This window comes from Falco punctatus (assembly GCF_963210335.1).
Source record: "Falco punctatus genome assembly, chromosome: 15".
NCBI classification, from domain to species: Eukaryota; Metazoa; Chordata; class Aves; order Falconiformes; family Falconidae; genus Falco; species Falco punctatus.
In genome coordinates, this window is record NC_137595.1 from 10,381,505 (window position 1) to 10,403,399 (window position 21,895).

The window sequence follows — 21,895 nt, forward strand, 5'->3', positions numbered from 1 at the left end:
TTGCCATCTGCATGGCTCAGCCAGTCTGCCAAAACCCAACGTGATCAGACCCAAGCACTGTGCAAGCCTTGAAGTGCTGCCTGGGCCAAAGTAATGCAATACTACTTTGGATATTTCTTCTGCCATGAAGAACCAGGCAAAGCCCACCCTGGAGCAACAGGGCAAAGCTATCTGCCAGTGCTCACCGACAGCCAGACTGCCCACGTCCCTCCCTTTGTGCTCCCTGGCTGGAAATGACAAGCCAGAAGCAACAAGGCTGCCAAGGGACCCCTCGGCATGGAGGGAGGATCACAAAAGCACCAGACTGCCCACATCCCGCTGGCAGCACTGCTGACAGAGGTGGGATAAAGCCATAACAAACGTACAGCAGATAGGAGCAAGGTCTCCCCACTGTGACTTACCAATTTTGGCAAAGGCCTCCTTGAGTTCCTCCAGCTCATCTTTGGAGATTTGCATAGTGTTGGCCATCTCATGAATTTAGGGAGTACCTGAAGAGAGAAAAAGATACTGTGTGAAACCAGGCTGCATTCAAACCCATGCCATTTTGAACAGTAGTATAGCAACAATCAGCACCAAGGTCACCACAGTTCTTCAAGCCACATTTATCTTTCCACTAAGAAAAAAGACATGTGAAACTCAGATGATGGGAAATGCACTCCTTAACAAGTCAAAAAATCCCATTAGCTTTGTTATTTAACTCTGTGTATCTATTTTATGGGCTATGTTGTTCTGCACACATTAAGATACCTGCTGCCGGTGCATTCTGTAGGTCAGAAAAGCTCACATTCTCCAGGTATTTTCCATAACTTTGAACAAAATCAGAATCCAGAGTTAAAATATTCATGCAAGAGATACTGAAGGTTCTTGCCTGCCTGTTCCACAAGAGCACACAGCTACCGAACCCAAATAATAGATACTAAACAGTACCTGAAAAAGGTCTCTTTGCACAAAGTCGTGTGCCTGATACTGTTTGCTAAAAGGAAATAGTCTGCTTTACTACAAGAAAGCGGTTTGAATAAACACCTGCCTACTTCCCCAGAGTCAGTCTCTCAAACTATGTAAGCAACAGGCTGTTTGCTCTGCCGCTGACCCCCGCCACCCTCCCGAGCACGGCATGGCAGGAACACCGCAAGCAAGCACGGAACAGCAGGCATCAGCCACACTCAACCCCAGAGCACGCAGAATCTCTGCTTTGATCAGATCTGCTTGGGGTTTAAGAAACAGAGAGGATGAAGCATACAGTTCCTACACCCATCTGCTACCATCCTCCTTTCCAAGCACTGATTAAGTGCCACCCGGCCGGGCTGGACAGGAGGTATCACCATAAGGATGGGAAAAGACCAGTGACCTGCCTACGTCCCCTTCCCACGACGTGCGTGACAGCAGCATCAGATGCCCTGTTGGCTCTTTGGCTAACACGATCAAAAGAGATCAACGACTGATGGAACGATGCTAACAGGGCGATCCCTGTGCACGAACCATGTGCAGGCACGGATAACATTCTAGCACACACGCCAGCTCTCGCTCAGGGTCTTTAAAAATGGGGATCTGGGCAGGCTCGGTGCAACTTCAAACGAGTTTTGCATCCTACGATTTCCAGCTCCCACTTGTCAGCTACAGTCGCTGTAAGTTGAGAAATAAAAGGTTCCTCCTCTGCCTATGGGAACAGCTGCCTCCACCTCTGTAAGCAAAAGGATGAGGGGTGAGTTCAGGTTTACAGGCTGTCACAAGGCAGGATCCTGAGCGCTCAAGCAACAAGAGGCTCAGTTTCACAAATGCCTGTGTGCCCATTCGCCAGCCTCTTTTGTCTGAGGCTCCCAGCTGCCTCCACAAGCACTTGTTAGCTTAAGAACGCAAGTTTGCCTGTAGCTGTAAATACTCATTTTCTGTAACACTTTGTCTAGAAAGAACTAAGTCGTTAGAGATGAGAGCGATGGGCAGGTGTGGCAGCCTGGGAAAGCAGCTTAGACAGGTGCTAGCAGCAGAGAAAGTCAACAAGAAGTTGCATCACTGCAGAGACAAGAAGGAAAGCACATCAGACCCGACCTCCCAGCATCTGCAGAGCTGTCAACAGACACGACAAGATATTTAACAGTCAGTAAAAGCCACCACCAGCAAGACAACTAACTTCATCATTGGGCTTATACTGCAAGAATGTGGCAGGGAGAAGAATCGCAAGGCTGCATCAGACTGACAGAGGAGGAAAAAAAGGCACCATAGTAAATTTTTTATACTGTTTCACAGATTACAGGTTAAGCTAATTGACCAAGAAAATACTACTCTGCAGGTCCTTGCAAGATGCAGGAGTGCTGTGCAGCACTGCCCGTCTTGCTGGATGTCCAGTCTGCCAGCCCGGCACCTGTCCCCGTCCCCAACACAGCCCTTTCCCTGCAGCACTCGCACGGCTGCCCCAGCAGCCCAAGCCTCAGCACCACCAAACGTGGCTGTTCTTTCCAGGGGATAAAGGACTTGCTCAGCAAGAAACCAGCTCTGACCAAGCTTGGTGCATGCTGCAGGAGGTGGATTTCACGACTGGCAGAGACACACTTGGGAACGCTATCAGAAATGGAGACACTCGTGGGTACACAGGCAGGCAGGTGGCATGACCTGCCAGGCAGGAGAGGCCAAGCTAGGAGACTTAAAAATTCAGCCAATCCTCCTTTACAAGTTCTGCCACCTTCCCAATCCTCACGTACACAAATTCATTCTCAAACTATGACGATTTCCCTTAAAAAGGGATTTCCAAAAGCATCATTATTTAATGACTTCATTGGAATTTAATTTGCTGCTGACTACCTCTGACACCTTTAACACCAAAACAAGCACCATAAGCAAAGAGATATTCAAAAGGTGCTCTGTTTGACTTTATCAGGGAACTAGCACGCTCTGGATATGCCCTGTTTGTGTGGATCCTCATTCAGAAAAACTTTTCACTTCCAGCCCCTACGCTGTTCCGCTCCGTCAGTGAGCCTACAGAACAGGTTTACCTCTCCGTTTTCACATCGCTCCTTCCTTCTCGTGTGCTTGAGAGGAGAGAGGGAGAATCTGAACCAACACAGAAAAAGCAGACACCTGACCTTGTTATAACTGTCTGGGAGGGGGAAAGTATGCTAGGACAGAACAAAACAGTAGATGAAAAGGTTAGTGGGCCACACAGTTACAAGTTGACAGCCACTGCTAAGCTCCCAAAGCAGTCTGACGGAGTTCTGTTGCTGTGAAGAGCTATTGCACCAATATTGGCACACTGGGCTGGGGGGCAGGGGAGCTTTTCAGTTTTTTGTTGGGGGGGGGGGTGGGGGGTGGGGGGTTTGTTTGTTTTTAATAGCCGAGTCTAGGGCATTCAGAATTGTGTTTTTTTTTTTTTCATTCAGTTGCATTTTTAAACAAGAGGCTTTGTCTTCAGAGACATAAAAAGTCCTTTTATCACACTGGCATAGGGATCACACATCAGTTGCCTCACTCGAAGCCCTGCGGGGACACAGCACCACGCTGCTCACGCCTCACCACATCACATTCACTTCTACCGCCAGCAAAGCCTCTGCCAGGGCAGGCAATGACAGCCAGAGACAACCTCACACTTCGAGAGCCGGTTTAGAGGAAGGAAGAGAGAACAAGGGGAAAAGAGGAGACAGAATTGAACTTAGCGATCCCACACCCATTTTACACTCTGGTAACAGATGGTCTGTCGGCCAGTGTGCAAATAAACAGAGTGTATATGGAAGCAATTCCTGCTCCAGATCCCTCTTGCTCCTGCCTTCATCCCTCACCCTGCAGAGGGAAAGCAAAGGCAGCTCTGTAACACAGGGATGCACAAAAGCAGCTTCACAGAGGAGAGCGGCTGGCAGCCAGAGCAGCCCGTTTCTGTCCTCTGAAGGCTTCACTTTGTGCTGCAGATCAGAGCTGCTTCCAGGGCATCTCAGGTTTTCAAATATCAACTCCCTTCCCAGAGAGGGGCTGTATAAAGTTTCTGTGCAAACAAGTTTTATAGCTTCTAAACACGCTGTAGTCACTGAATCAGGGTTAGTTTATTTGCTCTCCGGACAGAACTGCAATGCAGGCAGGTCAAATAAAGCTGCCCCAGCTCGTGTGTTTTAACAGCTGTAAGCCACCTGCAGCCACACCATTGCAGGGGGACTGTCACCAGCGCTCAGCACTTCCAGTGCAAGTGCCAGAAGCTAGCCAGGACTTTTGGGTGGATTAACTGCCCAAACAGTAACTTAAAAACACTCAAGCCCAAAGAAAAAGTCCCCAAGACGGGAAGCCCTGGAAGCTGCATCCTGCACAGAAGATTGGTGGAAAATGGAGGGGGGGCATTCAGGCATCTGCACATCCCCTTGAATGCTGCAGGATTAATTCAATTTTGAAAGCACATGGCAACCAAATATTTCCCAACAGCCACTTGAACATTTCCAACAGAAACAGAGCTGGAATTTGCTGCTGATCCAAATGGAAGAATTTGCTTTCTTAGCAGCTCCGCGTTAGCCTGAAAACCGAGCTGCTCCGTTCACTCCCAGACCCACCCCGTTTAATATCTGTACAACTGACTGATGAACAGCATCATTTTGTTTACTCAAACAAGCAAATGCAGAGGCACATTAAAGTGTCAACAAAAAGGTATTAATATCTTCTTTTTCCATTCGATTTAAAAAAAAAAAAAAAAAAGAGTGGGCCAGGCCCGGTCGGGAGCAGTGACTCACCACGTACGTATTCCCCTTTTCAGAGGAACCTGTGGTTTTGCTACCTTGTCGTGACAAAGGCTCCAGACAGGGGAAGGCGAGTCAGTCAGCATTAGCTAATTAAAAATACTGCAAAACCTGCATCTCCCTGACCGCTAACCCGGCGCGTATCAGCCTTGCTTTAGGAATAACGCGTCGGGCAGCCGGGCACTCGGTCCCCCCACAACCCACAGCAAGGGCCAGAGCCGCCGGGCATGCAGCACAGCACCGACACAGCGCCTGCCTCATCCTGGTGATTCAGCTGAGGCAGGATCCGGCCCCCAGGCGCTCTGTGGCTCACCTCATCTTCCTCTTCCTCCCTGTCCCACAGGTAGGGCTGAGCCCTGCCAAGAGCCTCATCACAGAACAGGGTGGCCATCCGCAGTCCCCTGCTTCCCTCTCCCCATGCATCCCCCAACGCTTTTGCAAGATGTGCGAATCTTGGTCACCATAAAGTCTTTCCGAGCCCTCTGCTGCCAGCACCCCACCCCACTGCCTCACAGACCCCCTCTGGGGGGGTCCACGGCTGTGCAAGCTCCAGAGCTGCTGGGCCAGCCCAGGGCAAAGCGAGTCACTGGTGAGGGCTGAACACCTGAGTTTTCTTTGCATCCCTTCCCCCAGGTAATTGGGATGCTGCAGGCATCTCCTGACACTGCAGGAACCCTCTTCCATCAGCACCAGCCAGCCCTAGGCTCATGCTGCAATTGGAAATACTTGCAGGCAGGAGAGGGCACACACACACCCTGCTCCCCCCCCAATCCATCGCCAGGCACACCCAGCAGCTCTCCTGGCTCCTTTTTCTGGTCCAGTCCAAACAAAGCCTTTAGGGTTTGCAGACATCATCTTCAAACTTGACAGCAACAGAAGGGAGTGAAAGCTTGCGGTGCACAGAATTGGTCTGATGAGTCCACCAACATAAATATTTACTGCCACTTTGGGGGGAGACGGGGAAGTTTAGGGACTGATGATGACCTGTAAATGAAATCCTATCATGCAATCCATCCTCTCCTGCTCATAATCTCTGTGTTTCAAACACTGTTTTGTTCATCAAATTCCTCCAAGACAGCACCCACTTGTTACATGCGGTTAATAGCAAACACCAGGCTGCTGGAAGCACATAAACCTTGGCAATTAAATAGATTTGGTGATTATCTTCCAGGCAGTCATAGGTCAGAGGCACAGGCTGAAACCAGACCTTTGTCACACTTTCATATTTCCACAAAAGAATAGGTGTCAACCTGGTAAGAGCAGTGATAAGGAGATGCTACTGCATCCCAGAGACCGCACTGCTGCGGTGTGTAACACCTTATCAACAGCATGACACTGCTACAAACCACCGTCCCCAGAAATTACTTTGCTGTTGCTCTTTGCACGAATGCACTTTGCATGCACGCAAAACATGGAGATGTTCCTCTTGACTCAGCTGTTTCCCCTGCCTCAGGAGGAAAGAAGCACACAAAGCTTTGATCAGGTGCTTCCTTGTGGTGCCAGACTCAGCCGAGTAGCTGCATCTCTCACCTGTTGCTCTTCCCTTCAACCAAGCTTTCCCAGCCCCACGCACATCAGGCTCAACACCAACAAAAGTACAGCTCTGCTGTCAAGGTCTGTAATGCTTTTAATTATTAATCTGCACTGGGCTGCAACACCTGCAAAGCCATCACCCAAACCCAGCTTTATTTCACTATTGATCCAGCTTTCCTTGTCCATGCACAGCACCAAATATTGAATTTCTTTAAGCTTGTCTTGCCGTTTGAATTGATTACCTCCCACCGCCCAGTTTTCCAGCTTCCTCAAGCTATTACCTTTCCACACAGTACATCCAGAACACACAGAGTACACACTTTGATTTGTCCATGCTGGCTGTGTAGCCCACTAGCTGATACACAGCCACTTGCTGCATCGCGGGGAAAGGGGCAGAGGACCGCAGGCAGCAATTCCCACTGCACAGGCACCTTATGGCTCACTTCTTCCAATCCCATGTAAAGATTACCTCTAGCTGCTGTGTTTGAAGCATCCCTAAATCAGCAAAAGTCCCATTATCAGGTTTTGCTTTATATCCTTTCAAATCCCTGAAACTGTCATGCTAGGAGAAACAGGCTCCCTGCTACACTTATTTTCACCTGGGAGCAGCCTGTAAGACTTCGTTCCTGTTGTTACGCAACTCACCACTGCTGAGGAGGAAAAAAAATTCTGTCAAATCCATCAGGAGCAGACACATGCTGGAGTTAGTCACTGCACTTGGTTTGCCAGGGGCTATCTCTGGATTTGGAGGCATGTGTCTATGGGTATCCACCTCTGGACATGCAACTTCCTCCAGCAGGTCCAGGTTAAAAACCCAATTTCTCCTAGCTAGACATGCTCAGAACAATGTCAGAGAGTTTTCTGAGCTTGGGTAGGTGCCCAGCAGGGATCTGGGCTGCACAGAGACAGGGTCACTCCAATGGTACAGGAACAACTGCAGCAAAACAGTTTTCCTATGCCTTCTGTGTAGACTTTAACCACCGCCCCAACATCCACGGACAGCCTGGACAACCTGATCCTTCACTTTTTGCATACTGTCAGTGTTTTCTCTCCCTTCAAGACAGAACCTGATTCATAACTTCAATCGGCTTAAATCCTTATTAAAAACAATTGCTGAGCCATCAGCCAATTCACATGCCTCTGACTCCCCTGCACAGCCATGGAGGCTTGCTGGGGTGCAGCCAGGCCAGGCTCTGAGACTCCCATCCTAAATGTCGTAACAGCCTGAAGCTGTGCTGGGGAGGTTTAGATTGGATGTTAGGAAAAACTTCTTCACCAAAAGGGTTGTCAAGCATTGGAACAGGCTGCCCAGGGAAGTGGTTGAGTCACCACCCCTGGAGGTGTTTAAAAGGCAAGTAGATGTGGCACTTAGGGACATGGTTTAGTGGTGGACTTGACAGTGTTAGGTCATGGTTGGACTTGATGATCTTAAAGGTCTTTTCCAACCGAAATGAGCCTGTGATTATATGGCAGGAAAGCTAACAGGTTCACCACCTGCATAAGCAAGGGGGGATGAGGATTACAAAGCTGAATCAGTGCTAATTTCCTTCCCCAGAAGCGATCGGGACCTGCTTGCTGAGACCTGCAGGTTACCCTCAACGTGCCTTAAGCATGTGTCTCTCGATTTCCCAATATTCAGCCCAAAAGGAGCGCAGTTCCTTATGAAGGTGAGCTGCAGACCTCAGCCTGTACCCTGACCCCCAGCAGCTGGATAAAGCCCCTCCAAGGCTGAAGGGAGTCACGGCCACACAGCCCAGACCCATCTCCACCCCCCAGCCTCCACTCTCAGGTAGCACCTTTGCTTGGCAGGTAACACGACTGATATTCAATATGCCACGATAAAGCAAGAAGCGTTACTCAGTCTGTTAAACTTCCCTCCCGCCCAGGCAGGGGAATCAACCCGATCCCTGGTACAGTCACTGCTTATTCAATGCCAGCAAACATGCTCCTGCAAGCCAAACACCCGGCGTGACGGTGCCGATCCCTGGCGAGCTGGACAATAGCGAGTTTCAGCAATTAATTTTGGAAGGGTGGGTTTCGTGCAAACTTTTAGAAGGTACAGCTGCAGTCAAGTGATTTTTGCAGACTGTTTTACCAGTTTGAAGGTAAACTGAACTGTCCTGAAATGGCAGAGCCAGGGCTGAAATCCCAGCAGCTGGGCAACTGCTGCCCAGATGGTAAACATTCAGAGAAGTGTGTCAATGAATGTTTTCTTAAATAAGAAACAAAACACTAGAAACTACAAACCATACTCTAAGCATTGGAATTATATTTCAAAAGTCTCTTAAACCCCAGGAATTTCAGTAACTGGTTTCTTACTAGAAAGAGCTACTGATAAAATAAGAAAAACCTTTTTACATCCTTCCCCTGCTGCCTGTAATCTTGTTTAGAAAGCACTTGGGGAAAAGGGAAAGAAATCAAAGTAATTTCATTCAGAGCAAGAAAGCAACGCTAGACCGCAATAAATCAGCGTTGCTGCATAGCTGTCCTAGCACAATTTGGAAGCAGAAGAAACCCTGTGAATTCAACACTTACTTTCTCTAGAGAAGATCCTATCTACCCTTAACAAAAACAGAAACATTAATCTCCGAGATTAATGTGAAATGGCTAGAAGAGCAGGAGAGGGGCTGTCTGCCTCCCAGGAGGCTGCCATGACAGTAACATCACGTTTAGTCTGACAGCAGGGTGTTCCCCACACTTCTCTATAATTTAACTTAATACAGGGAGGAGCAATAGGGAAAAAAAGGTAGCAGTTGCCAGTCCACGATCAAGCAAGCTCTACTCCGTGACTCTTGGATTTTGGACAAACATTAATAATCTCTGCAAAATGCACCCTAATTAGCAGGTTTTAAGGCCAGGCAGGATCTCCAAGCTGCACCCAGCACTCCTGGAGCCAAGTTCTCACTTCTCAATGGGTTCCTTCAAGCTGCTTTGGTTTGCTAAACCTCCTCCCTCAGTTTAGCAGCTCAGACGGTGCCCGATACCCCTAGGACAGATGTAGTGGTTAAAGAGATGTGTGCACTGTAAACAGCATGCAACCTCATCACTACTTCGAATTTCAGGAGAGTGTGAAAGTCCTCCAGCTGTGGAAATCATTCTTTACAGCCAGATGTTTTGCAGAATAAGGGCAGGGCATGAGCAAAATATAACTAAGCAAAACCTCAGAGCAACATATTTAGCCCAAACAAAATCAGGACATGAAGAAGCTATGCTAGATGTGTTTTACAGGTTTTCAGACATGTTGAATGTTAAGTTTTTTTCTGCACAAAAAAAAAATCAGCATTTCATTTCAATACTTAAAAGTACTTGGTAGATATGTGGTTTAGCCAGTAGCAACTGCTAAAGCATTTGGAGGGGGTCTATGCTGGCTTCCAGCATCAAGTATAGCCAGCCCTCACCAGAAAACATAGCAAGCAAGATAAACCCTGTTTGGAAACAGAATCCTGCCAGGCTGTGATGCCACACACCACTCCCACTGGAGCAACACAGCAGCACTCGGAGCTCAGCCTCCCTAGGCAAAAGACCCCCCAAAAGTTAGGTAGTCACCACAGCCAGCAGCCTAACAGCCATTTCCCGAAAGTACTCCCAGCTCCTCATGCTTTCTGCAGGCAAAGGTTTAAATATTTAAACACATCTAACATACAAGTTGAAGCAGTTCTGCTTTTTAAAAGCCTGCTGCAGACTGAGGTGGGGGAAGACGTGCGCCAGACAGATTTCTGGGAAAGCACACCCTCAGTCCTCACTTGAAAAATTAAATACTTGGTGATGCAAACTCAGCCACAGCGCTTGCTGCTGCTGTCTGCACGCGCTGCTCAGTCAGGTGCACAGATAAAACCCAAATCTAAATGCATTAAACCCAGAAATCAATCTTTTTGTTCTGCCTACAGCTGTTTTCCTTTACATGCTAGAACATTAGGAATCGCTAGACATTTTGCAGAGAAAACAAAACCCAACCAAGTCATTGCAGGGCAATCTCTGGGATGTGCCTGCATCCCGGCAGCCAGCCGGAACGCTGGGCAGTGCGAGCGGCATGCGAAGCGCCCGCAGCAGGAGCATCCCTTACCTTTCTCTTACCTTTTCCTCCGCTCTCGGGAAGGAGAATCGCTCCCTCGCCCGGCCCGAGCGCTGAAGCGTCTCCCCCGCCCACGGAGGGATCCGGGCAGCCAGCATTCCTCCCACCATCCCCGCCCAGCAGATGGGAGGTCGCTTCCCGAGAGCCACAGAAAGGATGCGGTCACGTCGCAAAAAGATGCCTCAGAAAAGCTAAGGGACCGGCTCTGAGCATCCCATGTGGGGCAGGGCTGGGGGCTCCTCCCCCAGCAACTAGCTTTCCTTTTATTGCTTGGCACTTGGGAGCAGGAGGCAGTAAGATATAAAGCCTTTAGGTAAGCAAACTTTTTTATTATTATTATTATTATTATTACTTTCAAAAAACCCCAAACTTTTACCTTTACTGTTTGAAATTAAAAGCATTTTGTTTTGCTAGCTCTTGGCTTTTCCAGCCAAACAGCCACACAGAGCTTGTATTTTGTTTTAAGCACTTATTTTACGGTTGTCTTTAAAAACCACCAGAAGCTCAACAAACAGAACAATGAGGATCCAGACCTGTTTGGGCTCAGTCTGCACTGAAGGTGGATGATGCCTGCCATTTGACCCCACAGTTCCTCAAATAAAATAAAAAATAATTAAAAAAAAAGTGGTCCGAGTGGCCGGTAAATACAGAGTTTAGAGCTGGTCCATATTGTAATATATTACGTTACCTCAACAATTAATCCCTGCCTGCTCTAGATGAAACATGGACAGACATCTGGTACCAACCAGGAAGACACAAGCAACAGAAACGTCATGTACTACGTTGTTGCTGATGCAATGCACAAGAGCAGAATCAATCACAAAAAGGTTAAAGTGGGATTTCCAAACTATAATCATGTATTTCAGAAATTTCTGCTCCTGTGAAGTCTATAACATTTAAGCCCTCCCACAGCTAAAAGCGTACCGCTTACTAATAAACAGAATACTTGAATTAGTGAAGAATCTGAAGAACCCATGACCATTCTAAAAATTAAAAATACTTGACAATTAGAGTAATTGGGGTGGGTGTGTGTGTGTGTTTCTTTTTTAAAATGGCATCAGCCAGGAAAATGAGTCATTGCCTGGTCCCATTTCTTGGGTGCTACTTGAAACATTAGATTCCAGCTGTAAGGTTTCAAAAGAGGTATATATAAAAAAGCAAACATCAAAACCAAAAACCCAACCCTAAACCCACAACCTGCCAGCTTCCTCAGGATGGTAAATATAATGGAAAACAAAATACAGGTTTTTATGCCCAGAACTGCAGCTGCAACTTGAAAGGAAAAAAGTTGGTTTGAAAAACACTTTTGCACTCCACTGAAATTAGGTTGCCGGCGCAGCAGACTGGGTTTAGGGAAGAGCAGCTTTGACTCTGTTCCAACTTCCATCAGCAACTGGTTCCAACAACATCACAACCCCTGGGTGCAAGGAGCTTCTCCAGCTGCTCAGACCCAAAGCAGTGACCCCATCCAGCCTGCGAACCCTTGGGGCAAACATGCAACAAAAGTCAAGAAACTTATTTCAGGAAGTTTAGTCTCTCCACTTTTTGCTCTATATGTGAACACATTGCACAATATAAATTCATCCTGTAAGGTTAAGGAAGTGCTGAGGCTTTGGGACTTGACAGGTCCTGGGGAGACTGTGCCAAAACCCAGCTCTCAAACTAGGTTGTAACTTCAGAGCCGTTGCAGGAGCAATGTCAGCTTTTGGGAGGGGAAAAATAACCAACCTCCTCTCCTTGTCTCTAGCATCTGTCTTGCTGGGATAGAAAAGCAGCACCTGCAGGTATGCTGGTGGCAGATTCATGCTGCAGGAGACACCTAAAAGCCACCAGCCCGTGAGTCTGCAAACTTCTGCTTACTCCCTTTTCTTTTTTCAGGTAAGTGTAACGCATCCTACAGAGCTAACAGCTATTACCGTTCCCTCTGCCAGGAAGGGAAAGGGAATTGTTACCCACTGCAGCTCCACCATGAGGAGTTGGAGGCACACACAGCACGTGTGAAATACTTATCTTCCACGTTTGCAAAGGATCAGCAATAGCCAGTTTTTCCACAGCTTTAAGAGCACTCTGCTCTCCAGATACTCCCAATCCAGTCCTGTTGGTCCAGCCTGCAATTACACTCAAACCCAAAACAGCGCTGCAGCGGTGCCAGCGCCACTCGTCTCCGCGTCATGCCCCGAGACTCGCCGTGCCGGGTGTGGTGATGGCAGGGAGGGTGATGGCAGAGCTGACGTGCAGCTCCCCGGGCACTCCCAGCCCGCTTCCTCCAGCACAGCTGCTCACACACCACTCCCCACACTCTTCCAAAATAGGAAGTTTTATGATCAAGTTAAGATGCCAGTGTATTTTCTTCTTCCTCCCTCAGAAAGCCTTTTAGGGAAGCACAAGATGCCCAAGGTCCTCAGAAGTTACTCTGCCCAGGTGACATGTCTGGCCCCCTGCACGGAGCATCAGGATGGAGGCTTCCGCACAAGGAGGACTTGCAGCACCGACAGGATCGCTCAGTGCATCGTTGTGCAAGGACACATCTCCTCCCCAGCTCCAGCTGCCAAGTTTCACTGGGAGGCCACTGACATATTTGCCCTCCAGAGGTTACTCAACGATGGCTGTGGGAGCGGCGGCCGCTGCCTTCCAGGTGACAAGGGAGCAGAGAGGGTAAGCCCAGGAGTCACCTTGTCACTCTCCTCTCACCACAGCCCTCAGGAACAGACCCTCTGGCAAAGCCCTGGGGGAGGAAGCGAACGCATCCAATGCGCTGGCCTTTGGCTATGGTGGGCTGTGCAGCCCTGCTGCTCTCCCCAGTGAGTCCCACGGCTCAGAACAGGCCCACCACCTGCTCCTGAACACCAGCTTTCCTGCCCACTCCACAAATAGTCTTTTCCACCCCTAGTCAGCAATGCCAAGAGAGGCCATGCTAATATTGGAAGCTGTACAAGACAACTAACGAAACCCATAGTGATGCACAAGTCCCTGCACATGATAGACCAGCCCTAGTGATTTTTAGGAAGGGTTTTGCCTGCAGACATCTATCTCTAGCTCCTGCCTGAAAAAAAAAAAAAAAAAAAAAAAAAAAGCTGTTTGCTAGGATATAGCCAGTTCCATGGTCACCTAGCCAAGGGGATGTAGGGCATGCTGGCCCCCTCCATGCTAGAGAAACTGCCATGGTCACACCAGCCCCAGGAGATCCCAGAGCCAACAGAGCACTCTCCTGCCTCTGCCTGCTCTGATGCTGCATGTCAAGCATTTCCAGGAGCATCCCCACACCTCCTTTAAAAAAAAAAAAAAAAAAACAACGGGGGGTGGGGGTGGGCAGTGGGGAGGGGACAAGGCCAAAAGGGTAACTGGCTGGAAGAGAAACAAGATAACCTAAACAGTCCACTCCATTAGAAAGAAACCACCATGCTTTATGAGCCAGGGCTTTAGAGAGCAAAGCTGAGGGGCCAGCCACCATTCCATTTTGGACTCAGATCAGTGACCACATGCCAGACACTCCCCTCCTCCCATTCTGCCCACATTCTCTTTTAAAGAGAAGGATTTTAATGAAATGATGCTCAGATGGATAGAAGCACCCTCCCCTGTGCTTTTTAATACAAATAGAGCTCTTCTGCACTTCTTGCCATCACCTTCAGCTGCGACCAACTGCAGAGTACATTCCATCAATGTAAACAGCTATAGAAGGATTTGACAACTGAGGAGCAAGCATTTGACCTTAACTCCTCAATTTATCAGTCTGTTTAAAGACAAAAAGATCTGTCTTTGCTAGATTTTCCCCCTAAAAGCTTCCTGAGCTGCTCTTTCAGCAACCCTGTCATCAGGAAGAAAGCAAGACATTAGTCAGGCTCATGCTTATTTAATAAAAAACTTGCATATGCAGTAGGGACTGAAAGTTAGTCTTGATTTAAAAAAACACTTGCAAACTAGAACACGACTGTACAGTGCAAAATAGACTTGAGGACTTGCCCGATTTACCCTGTGCTCCAGTAGCGCTCAGCTTAGCAATTAACTGACTAGTTACTCGCAGCTTAGAGCGGGGAGCCATGCAGTCACCAAAGTAGTCAGCAAGTATGCCCTGAACACCGTGCAAAGGGTATCTCATGTTTCACTATTTCATAAGGAAATCAGAGGCTCCACTGATGTCAGCTCCAGGAAATGAGCCACAGGCAGATGATGCCGGAAGCGGGCTTTATATTTAGTACTGAGTCACGCACTTTATTAAATTCAAAAGACACAAAAGGTGGGTGTGGAGAGGGGATATGTGGAAAAAAAATTAAGAAGTTATTCCCTTGAGATCAGGGGCAATGGGGAGCCTAGGGCTGGGTGGGTTTTTTTGTAAAGGGAGAGAGAAACTCAAGATGACCTGGGAACCCTTTCTGCACTTTCACTGGCAACGCAGTGGCCAGATCTGCTGCGCTTCCCAGGGCAGAAGCCAGCACGGAAAATGCTGCGGGCGTTTGCGGTACCATTGGGATTTGCTCCGGTCAGTCTCACAGGCAGGTCTCGGGCCTGAGCAGGGCACCACCGGTTCTGAGGCACTATCCCATTCTGCCTCCGTCTTCTTTGAGCCAAAACAGGGGCTGCTGGAGGGAACTTGCAGCGGAGAATGTTTTTAAGGCAGCTTTGCAATTCCACCTAATGCACCATGAAGTGCGCTTTGCACCCACCACACCCCAAAGAAAACTCTTTTCTTTGGGCAGTTACAACAGTACAAGGTGAAGGCTGGTGAAGACCAAAGCATGCAGAGAGCAGCTAACCTGGACGCTCAGTAAAACTGCCCCCAAGCAGGGCAGACATCGCTGCAGGCTGCTGTCCAAAGGCCACCCTGTCCTCCTCAGCATTTCAGTCCCCCCACCCCAGCTCTCGTGAGGTCAAGCAGACATCGGCACAAGGAAGGAAGGGCAGAACCGAGAGGCACCACCCTTGCATGGCACCTCAGCTAGACCAGCTCAGCCACACCATAGACCAGGCCACTGGGGAAAGGGTGGCACTAGGCCTGGTAGGTAGATCTTGCAAGCACAAACATACTTTGCCATCTTCCGCTTCAGCTGCCAGGTCTGTCCATCACCCAAGCTAGCCCTTGACATGGCTTAGGCAATCCTCTGCCCACCTGGAGAAGATACTCTAGGTGACCATCCAACTTAAACCACTACACAAGGAATTGCACTATTGCAGAACACAAGTGACTGTTTGCCCAAAATTTCTGAACAGGAAAGCTGTTCCGATCCACTTTCTGGCAATACCAAAAAAAAAAAAAAAATTGAGAAGTATAACGTATTCACGTGGACTGCATCATCACAGAATAAATTTCAGATTAGTTTGCAAAAGCTGCAATTTAATAGGAATCTAGTTCTCTGTACTAAGGTCTTCATACATGCAGAAAAAAGAAAGTTTCAAGAGACACCAAAAAACAATCTTAACTGCAGATCATACCACAATACAAATTACAATACTTGTTCACAAGAGGTTTGTATTTTCATACAAGTCCATCATAAACCTTTTCACTCTGTTAATGACAAATATTCTGCAGCCTGAGCAGCAGCAACAGCTTTACAAAGTTTTCAGCTACTTGAGCTGAACTTTCCCCCTGAGAAGACTCACTTTCCAAATACTAAAACACACTGTTACCAAAGCCAAGCACTGTACCTCATTTTGAATTAAAAAGTCAACTGCAAACAAGGGCTATCTCTAATGCCAAGCACCACCAGTGACTTGCCTGCAGAAGCAGCCTATTAGATTACTAATAGAATTGGTATAATCTTCAAAATTGGATTGCAACAGCAAAAAGGATGTGGCTCGAAAAATAAATCCATGGACTGTAGGAGACTGGTGATCATGCAGAACCAGAGGTCAGGGACCACTTAATACCTTCCACCTATGCAAGAAGGGGTAACACCACTGCAGTCACAGCCCGCTCTGACCAGTAAATAGACCTTTAGCCAACTGTTGACCACTGTCCAGACAGACCAGTCTGCTGCAAACCGCTCCTGGCTAGTGAAGAGGCTGTGGGAGACTGCCACTGGGTGGCTCTTCAGTCCCACACAACTCTTCTGTGGGTGACCTCCCGCTATCAGAATGGTTTTGGTGCTGAGGAGCCAAGGCAAGGCTGATACAGTCACGGACCAACCTGGGCAGCAGCTGGTACGCCCAGCCCGGCCTAAGAGGTTCTCTAAGGAGTCATTGGCATCTCATCTGGACGTGCTGCCAAACACTAGAGATAGGAGATTTGGGCACACTGCTGATCCAGCTGTGCAAGTGGGCCTACAAGTTCAGCTGTGTCGAACTCAGCCAGAATCTCATCTCAAGGGACCTTGAAGCTTTTTCTGGTATTTAGCTTGTGGCTGCATTTGTTGGCTTCCCCTTAACTGTTCTTTTTACCTCGGACTCCAACAGAAAGTCTTCTGTAGGATGGATCTGCTGGAGAAGCTAACTTCAGGGGCTCCCACAACCATTGCGTTCTTCTCAGATGTGCAGAAAGGTGAGGTAGAGCTGGATTTACCACTCACACATTCACTGCAAGTTGTCACCCATAGCCTGCAGGTCCCTAGAGTGCAATCTTCACCATACAGCTCATTACACTGTTAATTAGTAAGCTGTCTCACATCTCCTGGCCCATAAAAAAACCAGCTACTGTTAGCAGACTGATCTCTATGCTGTGAAGCCAGTCTTTGTGTGGACTACAGATTTCTTATACTTTCATGTCTATTGCTGCTGTTGTTGATTTATGAATTAGTATTAAAAGAAAACCCTCATCCTTCCAAATTAAAAAAAAAAAAAAACAAACATCTACAGATCCTACATAGAGCCAAGACTAAGCAAGGCGTGCTATTTTGATAGAAGGCACGAAGCAACTTTGCAGCTCAGGTACTAGGGGAAGATCTGGGAGAAACACCACCACAAGGTACAACATTGATTACACCAAAGAGGTCCAAATGCTGATGGAGAATATTAGCTACGAATGTTACACATGAAAGGGCAAAGCACTAAAAGAAAGTGCAATACCTTGCTATGTGCCAAGTTGATATCAACCCAATGCACAAAACCTTAATTGCTAAAGTGAATTATTGACCAGTACTGGCTGTAAAGGCTCTTGCATAACCGGGGGGTTTCAAGGCCATTAGTACAGGGCAGAATCTTACTCTATTTCACAGCTTTCAAAGACCTCTTTATATAGACCTTCAGAAGACAGGGAACAACAGGACTGACTAAACCAACGCTATATAATCCAGAAAAAGGGTATATACCCACCCACTCACCCCCTTAGAGAAGCGGGAGGCAGGGAGGAAAGCATAAAAGATCTTGCCATTAGTGATGGATCCAACTAAAGCAGGCTAGGTGCTGCCATAACCATCCGTGCAGGAAACCACAGTAACTTGCAGGAGCTTTCTTAGCAGAAGCAATATAAGTTTTTCAAGTTTTCAACAAGAAGTCCGATTACACTGCCTTTGCTTGAGCATTTGGTTTGTATAAAACAGTGGCAAGAGCCCAGCTGGAAATTAGATCAACAAGAACTTTACAAAGGGGTGGGCAGCAGAAGGGCAGGATTGCAGTGGAACCTCCCATTCGTGTCCCCAAGGAAAGCTTAGTCCCAGCCTCATCCAAACAGAGCAGAAAGGAACAGGCTGAAGTTTAGGTCAGACATTAAGGCTACTCACAATATTTGCAGTTTTCAGAAGGCCCGGTTTCCCTGCTTTCCTCATGGAAAAGTAAATTCTACCTAAGTGAGGATTCAGAAACTTGCCTATTACTTCCAGGAGCACCGAGAAACATGAACATCTTTGTAAACGTATTTCCATTTGTTCTCCATTGACCTTCCTCAAAGCATTGCTATCCCAGAAATAGTTCTTAAAAGTAGGGGTCAGTCCTCTCTCTGCTTCCCTGCACAACACCAATCATAACAGGATACCTTTCCATACACCTACAAAACCCTATGTATTCCCTAAAATAAAGTCCTCATTCTTGGACACAAAACATTTTGTGCAGAATTCAGGAAGAAAAAGCTTAATTACAGTACTGGTTTGGAACTTGCTTCCGTTATTTCTGTGACCAGCTAGAGACAAGCACCTTGTTCTATACTCAGTCAAGGAAACGTGTAACTATAGGATTTATAGTGGAATATATATATGTATATGCCACTGCAGCTGCTTAGTAGTTATAGCAGAAAGCAAACACTGGTTAAACCCAAGGAAAACAGTGACAGGCTGGAGTATCAGCCTGCTCATTAGCCTCCTGCTGCAGAAGCTCCAAGGCAGGAGAGCATCCAAGCCTGTCCCTGAAACCAGACTCAGCATCCTGGAATCTCGAAACCACAGCCCTGCTACAAACCCAAACAAGGCTCCACAGACCCTTCCCAGCTGATTAGCAGGAAGGAGCACAAGATTGCAATGGCAGCGTAAACAAGGACCCAGGATTTACGATCTTTCAGACCCTGTTTAGCAAGCAACCCAGCTGAAGCACTGCTTCACAAAATATGAATGCCAATTACAGGGATGGGTAGCTCGAATTCAAGTTTCCACTTGGTTAGCACCGTTCTGGACACACTAAGAACTTCGGTGCTTGCCCAGCAGTTTCGCCTGCTGGGAGGGGCTGCACTGAGCTCTTCCAAAGGGGGATAGCAACTGCGAAAGTGCATGGGACCTCATCCACCACCCCTACCCTTCCCAGCAGGGCACAGTCAAAGGCAGCAAGTTCAGTCCAGCTGTGAGAGTAGAACGAGACACTCTTCTACCTTGTAGCATTGGAGAGGTACTGGGAGAAGCAGATCAGCAATCCTCCTCCCCTGTTATTTTGATCACAGTCCATCAAGCAGAAGTCCTGGGGCTTTGCGGGCCTCTGCCATCAGGGTTGGAACAGTACCACGTACGCTACCAACATCACTGGGGCAAAGACCAATACCAATACTAAAAAAAACCGAAGCCTGACCATATTTAGACGCACACATATTGGTACAAATATGGTAACCCAAAGTGCTCCTGTTTCCATTGGAAGCTAATGGTGCATCGGAGGTGGGATGCTCTCATGAAGGAAAAACACTCATCTCACCACTATGTTGACACAGACCACATCACTCATAGCCACTATTTTTGGCACTAGCGATGCAGAGTGTTAGGTGGCACTTCCCAGCACGCAGAAGCAGGATCACACCCTGCTTAGCTCACCCAGTCAGCTCCTGCAATGCCAAACTGCAAAGCTACTTTGAGGAAAGAGCATATTAGAAAAGCAGGACATCAGCTACAGTTTTTATATTCCAACACAACAGGCAGGGATGAACATGTACAGGGCACACAGGTGACCATGCAACCTTGTTTCAGCAACAACCTTGCACATCACCTTCCATCTAATCCAGACAGGGTGCAAGCTCTTCCAAGGCCTTCAACTTGCATTTTAACCATCTTGTACGTTCAGCTCTGGAGAAGCCTGATTTAATCTCTAACATACTGGCAAAAAAAAAAAAAATAATCAGTCCCATATATATAAATTGAGTGCAGAATTACATGCCTCCCTATTTTCCTTCTAGTATCAAAATAGTTTTCATATGTTGCTCTTCAGAACAAAAAGCTAGGAAGAATAAAGGGTATTTTCCTGAAGCTTTATTTCCTAACCACCTCAATGAGACACAACAGTTTCACTATGAATCCAAGAGGTTTGTCCCTAGAGCTCTGCAATTCATTCAGGGCGGGGGGTTTCCCCTGAGCAAGACAGTCTCCCCATCATCTGGAGCTCAGTCAACAGAAGCAGTCCTAGCAAACAAAACTCTGGCAGGAGCCGCATGAGCGGGACGCAGGTCAGGGGCAGGATCACCCACCGCACACCAGAGGTGAGCCATCGCCGGCTGCTGCACCTGCGGTCACTGACACCTCCTGCAAAACAGCATCTCCCCGAACCACAGCCTCGTCCAGCACCTGACGTTGGAAGCAGCAGCACTTCCGATGTGATCCAGCCCGCCTCATCTCCCAGAGTATCAGATTTTCTTCTTTATGTTATTCACAAACTGACGTTTCGCAGGTTTTCCCTTGTCTTGTCCTGACCCTGCAGTGGGCAACAGTTCACATTGCCTTGTTTAAGTTCCTGTATTTATACAATTTTTAAAAGCAGCCTAGCTAGCGTTTTTTCAAGAAAAATTCAGTTTCCTCTAGCAAAAAAAATGTCAGTAGTAAAGACATAACTGCAGGAGTCAGTTTTTCCACTTTAAGAATTTGAGATATGAACAAATAGCCCCTTGACTCACAGCTAAAGTAAAAACATGCAGCCGAGTTGGACAGATGCTGAAGGCTCTGTCCCTAGGCTTTAGGGGAAACAAAATCCTTTGGTGTCCTCCTACAGCCACTTTCATGACTGTTTACAAAGGTTTTATGAGAGACAGTATTTCACATCTTTAAGGGTTTTTTTTTTACAGTCGAGTCTAGAACAAAGGAATCAGAAACAAAGCAGGCCAAGGCAGAGCCTACAAAAACCAAAGAGAAAAAGGAATTTCAGAGACATTTGATCAACAAGGTCACGTAAAGCATTCCAGGCCCACAGAGCACGCTAGTCATGAACAGCCAGGGCACAGGCAATGGGCAGTCTCCCTGCCCTCCTCCCATCACACTCCCCCTCCCTACTCATTTATTCCCACCCCAACCCTAAACAAACGTAAAGGTTTATGGCTAAGCTGGAGGCTTCAATTTCTGGGCAGCCCTGCCCCCTTCTACATCCCGGCGAGCCGCGTGCTGCCATCCCCTGTGGAGCCGGCGAGATCCCGCAGGTAGCCAGGACTCGCTACCTGCCTCACACAAGGATGGCCAAGGACAGAGGGAAAACAACTTGTGCAACACAAGAAGTTGAGGTTCACAAGACAGAGAAGAGATGCCCAGAGCAAGGAGGCACTGGACTCTCCCCTTCTGCCATCCCATGGCCAACCACTTGCCTGAGAAGTCTTGGGTTTGAGGCTTGGCTTTTCCACTAGGCAGTGGGGGAATGAGATCACCACACCAGACACCCGTCAAACTCTCGCCCTTAATGTTTTTTGCTGTTTTATAAGAGGGAGGAGTGGGCAGCTCAGGTCCGGACAGACAGGAGTGAGCTGCAGGCTGTGGGGCCAGGGCACGTACCTTCCTGCAGCACTTGAGCTGGGACAGACTTAAACTGGCAGCCTAACGCCTAGTGCAGCCCTGTGATGTTTCTGCTGTTCCTGCCAGGCATCAAAACACTGGATAACATGAAGGCAAGAAGATAAAAGGCTGTGTTTTTAGGCCAGGATTGCTATCTATCTCCCCTTGAATGCATGGCCTCCAGCCATGGAGCAGCACACTGTGCCCTTTCTCACTCGGCTCCCAGCTAAGTTCATACAACCAGGTAGCAGAGCAGTTGTAAGCAGAACTTGCCTTCATTTTCAGCTTCTGTCCTTCCTTCCTAGAGCTAGTGACTTGCAAGTCTGATGGATCTTCCTCCATGAAAGCACCTCCCCATCCAGGAACTCTTTTGCCCCTAAACACTTCCCCGAGAGAGGGGGCTCGGAGTCCTCCTGCCACCCATGGGACACCTTGCTATCGCACTAAGATGTTACCAGCACAGGTAATGAAGCACAAGAGCTTCTGCCAGTGTTTTCTTAACA

The 21,895-nt window shown here is 47.9% G+C and overlaps 1 protein-coding gene across 5 annotated transcripts in view; it reads right to left on the reverse strand.

Moving 5' to 3' along the window:
• Positions 1-21,895, reverse strand: part of PLS3 (plastin 3) — a 71,513-nt gene that overhangs the window by 21,734 nt on the left and 27,884 nt on the right. For 2 of the 5 annotated variants that reach the window (XM_080365967.1, XM_080365963.1), the window contains exon 2: positions 402-488. In XM_080365967.1, the coding sequence (XP_080222093.1) occupies positions 402-468 (67 nt within the window). In that variant the 5' untranslated portion in view covers positions 469-488. Of the gene's footprint in view, positions 1-401; positions 489-9,069; positions 9,223-10,299; positions 10,439-21,895 lie in introns of those variants that run through there. The other 3 variants (XM_080365964.1, XM_080365965.1, XM_080365966.1) reach the window with 3 other exon arrangements.